This window comes from Callionymus lyra, chromosome 15, assembly GCF_982586985.1.
Source record: "Callionymus lyra chromosome 15, fCalLyr1.hap1.1, whole genome shotgun sequence".
NCBI lineage: Eukaryota > Metazoa > Chordata > Actinopteri > Syngnathiformes > Callionymidae > Callionymus > Callionymus lyra.
The window spans coordinates 20,786,811-20,797,197 of record NC_141832.1 but is presented as its reverse complement, the minus strand read 5'-3'; the positions used below and the strand labels follow the sequence as shown (position 1 = coordinate 20,797,197).

At 40.2% G+C, this 10,387-nt stretch overlaps 1 protein-coding gene across 1 annotated transcript; it reads right to left on the bottom strand.

Annotated features, from left to right (window-relative positions):
• Window positions 1–304: 304 nt before the first annotated feature.
• Window positions 305–7,268, bottom strand: LOC148065299 (all-trans-retinol 13,14-reductase-like). The gene is made up of 12 exons (XM_087809243.1): window positions 7,112–7,268; window positions 6,832–7,014; window positions 5,342–5,480; window positions 5,157–5,259; window positions 3,878–4,073; window positions 3,604–3,801; window positions 2,623–2,742; window positions 2,413–2,551; window positions 1,594–1,703; window positions 1,310–1,476; window positions 523–682; window positions 305–453 (listed from the first exon to the last, which is right to left on the bottom strand). Exons 1-12 carry the CDS (start codon window positions 7,266–7,268, stop codon window positions 305–307), a joined length of 1,821 nt encoding a protein of 606 aa, XP_087665369.1.
• Window positions 7,269–10,387: the final 3,119 nt, after the last annotated feature.

Below are 10,387 nucleotides of genomic sequence, written 5' to 3'. Positions count from 1 at the left end.
CACTAGAAGTGACATGATATCCCAGAAAACCAATTTTTCTAAAAAGAAAACGCTCAACCGAAAAAAAAAAGAAAATCTCAATGTTGTTTTGAGATTTCATTTCCAAATCAAATCACTGTACATGACGTTAAATCTGATCATGATGTCATTTATTTAAAGTTATTTTGAGATAAACTTCAACAAATACATTTATTTTGTTACAGATACTCAAAATATGTCCAAATACAAAATACATGACAGTGGTTTTGTTTTGAGCTGATTTATCAGGCTTTTAAAACATTTTATTTGTACCTGAGATCATATATCAAGCCAGTTTACGCTTTTTATATTTTCGCTTGAGTCGGGTCTTCAGGCTCAGAAGGTCGATGTAGAGGATCTGGTTCAGAACAGCCGAAGCACAGAGAATTCCGCCGTGCAGGGCTCCGGCCATGCCGTTACAGAACACATCTTGACCTGGAAGTCGATCAGAAGTCATGAACTCTCATCATCTTGACACGTGAAGTGATGAACGAGACACGTCACCTGTGAGGTAGAGTCCACTGATGGGAGTCTGGGGTCTCGTGCTGGCTACTGTTTCCGGGTTGAAGCGGTCCAAGTTGTGCTCAGCGCCGTACATCTCTCCCCTTGGTGCACCCAGATAGTGAACATTGGTGAGAGGTGTGGCAGCGTCCACCATCACCACCTGAGTGCAAACACGTGGATAGTCATGAACTGTCAGTGCATGTTTTAGGGAAGATCAAGGGAAAAAAGCACGGAAATTTGACTAAATAAATGTTTTATTGCAAATAAAACACATTTTGTCAAATAACACATACCTGTATATTCTTCTTTTTCATACAATACTCTCATTTTAGAATATTTTAATTTGTTGCCCCATTTCCTGCTTTTTATGATCACGTGTGTTTCTGGGCTTGTCTGGAGCTCATTGTGTTATTTCTTACTTCACTCACATTGCCACTGTTCTGTTTTTGCAGTTTCTGTTTAGTTCTTTTAACCTAGAGCTCATTTTCTGGCTTTATATATTTCTAGATATGTTTATATATTTGAGGAAGGATTTTCTTTTGACCTGCAATTGCTGTAAATTACCTGGAACTGTTTTTCCTCTACTGGATTATTGGGTATTGAAGTTTTTTGTTTCTTTGTGGAAATCATATACACTGGGTTAAACAACATGTACTTGTTTTTAAATAATTCCAGAAGCTTTTGAATGGTGAAAAATGAAGGTTTTGACAGATTATTCACAGACAATTGAAGAAAAAACTGCATTAATCTTCTCTTATTATTTTTCTCATTATCGAAAAAAACAAACCTTATCCCGCAGCTGTGGAAAAATGACCAAGGCCCAGTCCAACAGTTCCTTTGCCATGCCGTTTTTTAAATCCAGGTAGTCCTGTCCCCTCTTGCCGAGCTTGGTTCCCTCCCACTCTTCAAACCACTCATAGCGAGCCATGGTGAGCAAAGTCATGCAAGACTTCCCTGCAAGAGATGTACCCACGGGTTAAGTTAATGAAGGAGAAAACATTTCATTTTATTAAATTATTGAAGTAAATTTGATCAAATATATAAACATAAGTAAATACGTTTTTTTGTTACCTGGGTGTCTGATACTTGTTGTTGGATCTTTGGCAGATGGAGAAGTTATGAACATCATGGGAATGTTACCCAGCACCTGATCTTTGGTCAGCGAAGAGTAACGTTCCATTCTCGTTTCATGATATAGAATGTGAGCAAAGAACAGAAAACAAAAAGACACACCTCATTAAAAAAAATACATCTTGATATATCAATAATGTAACTATAATAATAATGTACTAATTTTGCTCATACTTTTTTAGTAAGTAAGTAAGTAAGTAATTTTTATTTGTATAGCGCTTTTCCAGACCAGGGTCACAAAGCGCTTAAACAATCAAAACAATATTCAATAAATATTTTAGAATATGTTACACATTTTTATTTAATTGTAGGATCTATATTTCAAACATTGTACGTGACAAAAGTGTGTCAATATCTCTCTACAATGCTTTGTATTTTTCTCAGCTTTTAGATGCTGTAGAGAGGAGACCACGGATTAATTGCTGACCCAGACCTTCACAGAGAGCAAATCAATGTATGTGCTTGTGGCGGATACATTGATTTGTGGTTACTGCTCCAAGACCGAGCTTGACAGTGAATTGTTTGATATTGAAACATGCTAGTCGGGACATTTAAGCTCTTTTGTATTTAAAAAAAAAGATTTCCTATTGTGTTATTAGGAGTTTTATGTTTTACAAATACATACAAAAATATTATATTGAACCAGAATCTGTCATCTTAATAGTTAAATAAAGATCCACGATTGGTACATTATTTAGGTCAAAGTGTAAGTTTGTCGAACTTTAATAAATATAACAAATAAAACAAGTCTAAGCTCACAGAGAGTCCAGGTCGTTTTCCTTGTACATCCAGAAGTTGGTGGATGGTATTCCCAACTCCTCTTTGCTTCCATCCAGACCAACAAAGACCAGGAACGAACCCATCCCGTGACGCACCATTCCCAGGAGAGATTTGACCTCTGCTCAAATGCAAACAATCGTTTAAAAGAAACAATCCCAATATAAGAGAGAGATAAGATTTTTGTCTTACCAGAATTCTCTTGTATTGGTTTAGGTAGAAATGTCTGAAATGTGTTGAATATCCCAGCATTGGAAATAACGGTTGGTGCGTGGACCTGAATCTCTTCTTGTCCTTTAAGCACCGTCACACCTGCAACCAATAGAAAAAGTGTTTTTGAATGATTCAACACATTTATACCCAGAAACAACAGTGGCAGACCTGAAGGACAAAGGACAATATCCTCATATACAGGGGGAAAGTAAAAGTCTGCAAACTTTTTTAGACCGCAGACCGATTTGATATGGGCCTTATATTCATAAAAAACAATTTTTACACTAATTTCCAGGTTTATTTTCTGAGTTTCTGAGATTGACGTGTCAAGAGTCACAGGCTAATGTTACTTCAGACAAAATAACGCCCTTTAAAAAATCAAAAAACCTTTAAGAAAGTAATTATCAATAGAAAATAAATTGTATAAATTCTTACTTCTTTCTGTGCGGCCCGCTAACAAATACCTCACGGACCGGTACCAGGGTTGGGGACCACTGTTGTAAACCATACTATAACTATAACTGTGTAGCACAGCCTTACCACAACAAACATACCTAAATAGTCCTCTAGCATTTCTTGGACTGAACACAAAGTGCAGACTTTTTTCATTCCCATCGGGCAAACCTCCTTGGACTGACAACAAAGTATCCATCCTTTTACATTCAACATGTAATCCGGAACTTCTGACCAACTGATTGTCCATAAATATGTCCGACACAGATCACTTAAAACCATATGTCTCAGCAGAATAAAAGGAATAATGGTTTTGTCTCACGCTGAAAATAATTGATAATCCAGGATAAACATAAACATCTAAATGTTCTGAGTAGCTTTTCTTTTTTCATCATTTGACTATTCCACCAATATACATCATGGCCAAATATCTAAATATAATATAATATCAGAAGTACTAATGCACCTACACATTCATTGGAATACTTGGAAGTAGATCATTCTCACCGTAGACCTTCTCCTGCTGGTCCAGGAGAACTTGTCCAACACGTGCTCGGACCAGCACCGCTCCTCCCGACTTCTGTATAACCGGGATGATGTGAAAGGCGAACTCACTCGCACCACCTCTCGGGTAGTACGCGCCGCGCTTGTAGTGATGAAGAAGCAGAGCATTTATGAGAAAGCTTGAATCTTTTGGTGGAACACCTGGAAAATAAATGAAATGAAGTATTATTATAACGATATTGTAGTTAATGCTTTCTGTTGTAAAATGGAACTGTACCGTAAAACAGGTACGCAGAGAGTGCCTGCAGGTCCTTGTTCTTTGTGAGGCTGGAGATTAATTCCGAGTGGCTTGTGGTTGCAAGGCGAAATACTGACGAAAGGGTATGCAGGAGTCGTGTCCAGATCAGGAATTTAACAACAGAGTAGGGAATCATTTTCAGGATGGCAATCAGTGGCGTTCTTGTGGAAGCGAGCTGAAGGGTGGAGCAGAAGAACAATAATAATTATTATTAATAGTTTATTCATTAATTTTATGCTGCTTATTCCCTTATGGGGCAGGTTTCTTCAAGTGAGAGGCAGGGGAACCCCTGGACAGGACTCCAGAGGGCACACAGAAACACACAACCAGTCACACACATGCATACCTGAGAACAATTCCCCAATTTCCAAATAAAATACTGTATTGAAACATTATTACAGATTTTTAATGGAAACAGAAATGTACATTTGCCAGTTTTCTTTTAGTACCTTTTTAGAATTCGGAGTTAGAGTTTATTTCGGTATACAGCCTGCTTAATTAATTTTGTGTTTTTTTGGTGGTCACTAGGGATGAAGATGATTTTATTGTCCAAAATTGACTTTCACTATTCTTCTGCCGCCCAGACTCTGTGACAACAATGGTGTCCTCTTGACTAACATGACAACATGAAAGTCTCTACAATTAGTTAGCTAGCAATTTGCAAACCCCAAAGGTCCCACTAAAGCTTCGTTCTGCTCAAAAGTAGAACATTATTGTTTTCTTCAATTCACTTCATAGATTTCCTTTTAGTACTGAAAGTCCTTGTCCTGCATGTGTTTCAGCTGTATGGTGTTTCTTTAGACATTCCATCGGCTAAATATCCAATGACCAGGATCTTAGTTCTGGCAAGACATTGTGCCTCCAGTATCACCTTGAGTTCATCACCCTTAATGTAATAATCAAACATTAAAGCACTTTTGGCACCAGAGACACATTTGAGTTTGTAATCCGTTTCTAGAACCTTTTCAGGAACTAGATTGTTTTTATTCAAACACACTCACAGCAGACTATTAGATGGTTATCTCTAATTTGTCGAGAACTTAGATCTGATCCAGCGATGAACAGCCTCCCATGATCCAAACTTGTATAATGTTTTTTTGTGAAATCTTAATCTATAATCTTACTAGTAAACAGTAACCCAAAATGAAATGTTTTAATTGTAATTTGTGGTTTTGACTTCATAGTGGGACTACATGATAGTTCAACTGATTCCTAGGTGATTGAGCCACGTCTGGTAACAAACATGAAGATACTTCACCTTCATGAGCCTCATGAACTCGTCGATGGCCTTCTCCTCTCCAGGAAACTGTTTCTTCAGACTTGCAGCCATTTGTGTTTTCCCTGCATGGATGTGATACTGTCTGTGGACGATACCAAAAAAAACGAGACAAAAAGCGAGAGCTCTCAGTATTGTGGAGATAGCATGGGAATGATTGGACACACCTCCCATGACCAGGCTGACCCAGGATCAGCGTATCAAAGTGCTCTTCTAGGCGCGTGAACTGCAGCTGGCCCTCCGTGATCTGATCCAAGGCCACTTTGAGCAGGCTGTGCTGGTGGAGCTGGCCCAGGTAATGGATCCCTGGAGTTGTGAAAAGTCATTTGAATAAAAGAGGACTGAAGAAGTTTCAATGAATAAAACACCAAAATAATTAAGAAAATTAGTTAACATTCATGCTATATTCACGATTAGACATGTACGCACTTTATGTAAACCCTAATTTGCAAAGTGGATTACTGACATGTCAACTGTGTATCAACTGTCAAGTCAGTCATGAATGAATGTTTTCAAATAAAGGTGGAGTCAAAGACAGAAGCCTAAGAAAGGAGGCCAATGAAGAACTGCAGAAATTGGACACATATTTGTTTTTTTTGCCTCGATTTCGTCTTGATAACTCTTGGTGCTGGAGAGCCTGATTCACATATAATAGTTTACGGTTGTAAACTGCCAGCATTATTGTAATTGAGTGCTTTATACTGTAAAGTGTAAACCAATGATGCTTCATTGGGTTTTTAAGGGCCTGCTCATGTGCTCCGCCCTGGCATTGATTTGTTCCAGCAGATATCAATAATACAGAGAGCTTTTTGTCTTTAAATTTTGAAGGCACGTAATGTTATCTTATATATTTGAAAGACGTTTAAAGGCTTGTAGTTCTCTGTCTTGAAGTTGTCAAATACAATGTAATTTATTTATTCTGATATACTTTCATTTATCAATGTTCTACTTCTCAATCCAACAAAGTTTGTGTATTAAACAATGGTATTGACATTTGATTTGATTACGGATCAATGTAAATGAAAACAAAAAAACTTGATGAATTAAATGTATTTGATGGATTAAAGATACTTTTGATTGTTTTTATGTATTTATTTTTTCTAACAATAAGCTTGTGAACAAATATCTTTCAAGATTGTCATTTATAATCCCTTAATCGTGTAATTTTGGGCTTGTGTGAAGAAACAAGAGTGCACAGGGAGAACATTCACCCTCCACAAAAAATGAAAATCATATTTTGTATTATATTAGGAACAATTACGTCTCTTTATTATATTGATAACCCCTTTTGAGCCGGACCTCTATGCTCTACGGCACATTACAAGATGGACGAGGTGTTAAAGTAGGGTCTTAAGTTATGATCTTAACTTAACCGTAAATCAAGAACAATGAATAGGAAAAATACAGAATATATTTGAAAGTTACATCGCCTGGTTTCTTGTTGATTTCATATCCATATTTTTTATTATCTTTGAAAATATTTATTAATTTTTTTTTTTTTCACATTTCTTCTTTTGTGTCTGGAAGCTAATCAACAATAATAATAATAATAATAAATAAAGAAACAATAAAGTTATTTAATTTCACATTAAAGTTTTACTATTCATCTTTCTTTTTTAATAAAAAAAATGTTTAACAAGAAAAGAAAAGGTCTTACCAACGTCAAACTCAAACCCTTTATTTTGAAAGGTGTGTGTACAGCCTCCAGCCTGATCATGTTGCTCCAGAACCAGAACTTTCTTTCCAGCTTTTGACAACAGAGCCGCCGCCGTCAACCCTCCGACACCGCTACCGATCACTATGGCGTCCAAATTCGCCGGGACACGATCCAGTAAAAACCCTAGAGAGGATGAATGTGAAATTCAAGTTGAAACCTGTTGGCCTGTTGGAAAATGTTTTCCTATTTTGACGAATATCCAGAAGCTCGAGTTCATTACCTTTTTTCAGCCTTTCATTCCTCTCTTTGCTGTCGAAGACCAAAGGTGCTGGAGGCCTCAGACATTTCTCTGTGAACACTGTGTAGCGACGGGAAGAGACGAAGAAGAACAGAGCGGCCACTAACAGCAGGAACCCTAGAAGAGCGAGAAGCCACATTGTAAGCTGCCTAACAACGGAGGAAAGAGAAGTGGCCCCTCTGATGAGACAGAATATAGAGGAGCACACAGAACTATATTGGAGGTCAAAAACCGATAAGGAGGGGCGAGGATAGTTATGAAAGAGAGGATAAAATTGATAGAACCCATGACTTTGAGGCACTCTCCACAAAGAGGAGGGCAAGAACCAAATTTTTCACAGCAGAGACACGAGATGTCAGAAGAAGAGACCTTTGCTTGTGTCTGACCTTCACCACTGGGAACTCTCAGCACTCATTGGTTGTTTCTCAGCGACTGCCTCAGGATTCTTGTTACCACATTTTAAAAACTTCATGTAAAGACACAAAACGGCCCTTTCAAAACATATGTTACAAGGAGGGAATATTTCTGCATGGTGCAAGTGTGTTCACATGTTCCATCTTTAACCATACTGAATATCTTGTTGAAGGAAATCATTCATAATCATTGCTTTGATACATGGGATTATTGTGTTTGTCATTTGATGGTATCGAACAAACAACAAATAAGTTAATAAGATACCCAGTGCTAATATCATACATGTATTTCTAAGTCCCATTTGACTTTTTTCTCTACCCCCTTTGATTTTGTAAATATTAAAATGTACTTTTTATGCACTATATACTGCTATTATTTTGCGCTCTTTGGACACTTTCATACTCAACAGAAGTTTTGGCTATAATGGCCATATAAGTAAACCACACAGGTATTGAAATCTTTTTTAATTATAAATATTATCCTCTCTAGAGTTAAGTACATTTTTCCTTAATTATAAAAATGCAAGTCATGCATTAATTTCCTGGAGCCTATCCCAGTGTCTTCAAGGAGAGACAGGGAACACCCTGAACAGGACGCCAGTCTGTCGCACAGCACACAAAGACACACAACCATTCAAACACACACTCATACCTACGCAACAAGGGGAGAACGTACAAACTCCACACAGAAAGGTCACAAGTTGGCTCCCTCCCAACCTAGAAGTGATCCTGCAACCTTCTAGCTAACCACCACGCTCTGAAATGTAAGTTTAAATAAAAATGGTCACTGAGTTTTCTTCACTACACCAAATCCAAGTCCTCTCTTTCAAAATTGTGGGAACTGATGAGATTCTTTTCTCTGCATGAACATTAGCTCTTCTTAGATCTATATGTTCAGAGTGGGTGAAGGCTATAAAACCGGTCAAAGGTTGGATATGTGATATGATGAAATGTGATTTACAGAAGGCATTACACCGATATATAATAATAATTATAATTATAATAATAATAATAACACAAGTTTTCTATAGGGCTTTTCATAGTACATCAAGAGGATTTACATAAACCAAAACAAAAAGATTGTCATGAGTCTACATTTTCCTCCTTGTGTTTCCGGTTTAATTGTGAAATCCGCTCCCTTCTGTGTCTGTGCTAGTCTTACTTCCCCCCTGTCTGAGTAGTAATTGTTCCCAGCCGTGTCTTGTTAGTCCCGCCCCCATTGCTGCTAATTGCTGCCCTGTGTTCTGAAGCCCCCACTCTCTGTCACGTCCTTTGTCTTGTTGTCACAGTTTTCCAGTACCTGTATCCTGCCGTTGAGTATTCCTGCTTACTACCCTGTCTCCTTACCTTTGTCCCGACCAAGACTCCATTCCTGCCTGTTGTGATTATCGACCTGTTTCTGCCCCTTGACGCCGAGGTTTGCCTTACCCCCTGATTTTGCCTTTTGTTGCCGTTTCCTGGACTGTTCGACTACGCCTCTGCCTTCCCTACTGAATTAAACCAAGTATATGCAAATTACCTCTGCGCCTGGGTTTCTCCATTCCACCTTCGTGATAGTACGACGAGACCACTATGAACCCAGCAGAGAGTCCTCTTCCCGACGCTCCGCGTTCACACCAGGAGCAGATGGTGAGGAACACTTCCACCCTAGCTACACTGCAGCTAGGCATGGCAACCATGGCGGCGCAGCACGGCTCCATGCTCCAGAGTCTGGGACACCAGATGTCGGCGATGACCGCCCAACTCCAGCTCTTGACGGCCGCCGCCGGGACCGCAGCACCAGCTCCCGCTGCGGCCACTGGAGAGGAGGGGGAGACTCGCCGTGTCTCGCCCCTGAAGAGGGTCGGGGTGAGCCAAACCAGCACGTCCACCAATCCCTCATGCCCCACCATCGCCATTTCCCTGGAGGCTGCTGTGAGGGTCTACCCGGTCCAGGCCTTCATTGACTCTGGGGCCGATGGTAACTAAATTTCCATGGAGCTAGTCAGATCCCTCCAAATTCCACTTCGGCCTCTTCCGGTCCCCCTCCAAGTTCACTCCTGAACCGGGTGACCCACTCCACACACCCGGTTAGACTCTTGTTTCCTGATGGACACACTGAGGAGCTGCATCTCCATGTGTTGGCGTGTTCCCCTCACCCCATCATCTTGGGGTTCCCCTGGCTCCAGCACCATGAGCCTCACATCCAGTGGTCCCCGCTCTCGGTGGTCGGGTGATGAAAGGTTTGCAGTCAAAAGTGTCTAACCCCCTCTACTTTGTGCTCCCCCATTAGGTCTAGCGTCTCTCCGGTACCTTCCACCACTTCTGCGGACTTATCGTCAGTTCCGTCTATGTACCACGATGTGGGTGAGGTTTTTAGTAAGGCCTGTGCTGTAAGTCTTCCTCCTCATCGCTCTTATGACTGCGCCATTGAGTTATTGCCAGGTTCCCATCCCCAGCGTGGTTGCCTTTACTCCTCGTCTCGCCCAGAAACTGATGCCATGAACCGTTACATCTCGGAATCTCTGGCCGCAGGGATAATACGCCCGTCCTCACCCCCGGCTGGGGCTGGCTTCTTTTTTGTCGGTAAGAAGGACGGCTCCCTGCACCCATGCATTGATTATCGCTCACTATATGACATTACGGTTCTGCCCCTTGACGCCGAGTTTGCCTTACCCCCTGCTTTTGCCTTTTGTTGCCGTTTCCTGGACTGTTCGACTACGCCTCTGCCTTCCCCACTGAATTAAACCAAGTCTATGCAAATTACCTCTGCGCCTGGGTTTCTCCGTTCCACCTTCGTGATAAAGATTACATACAAAACAGGATACTAAGAAACACTCAACAAAACAACAGCCTGGAGAAATGG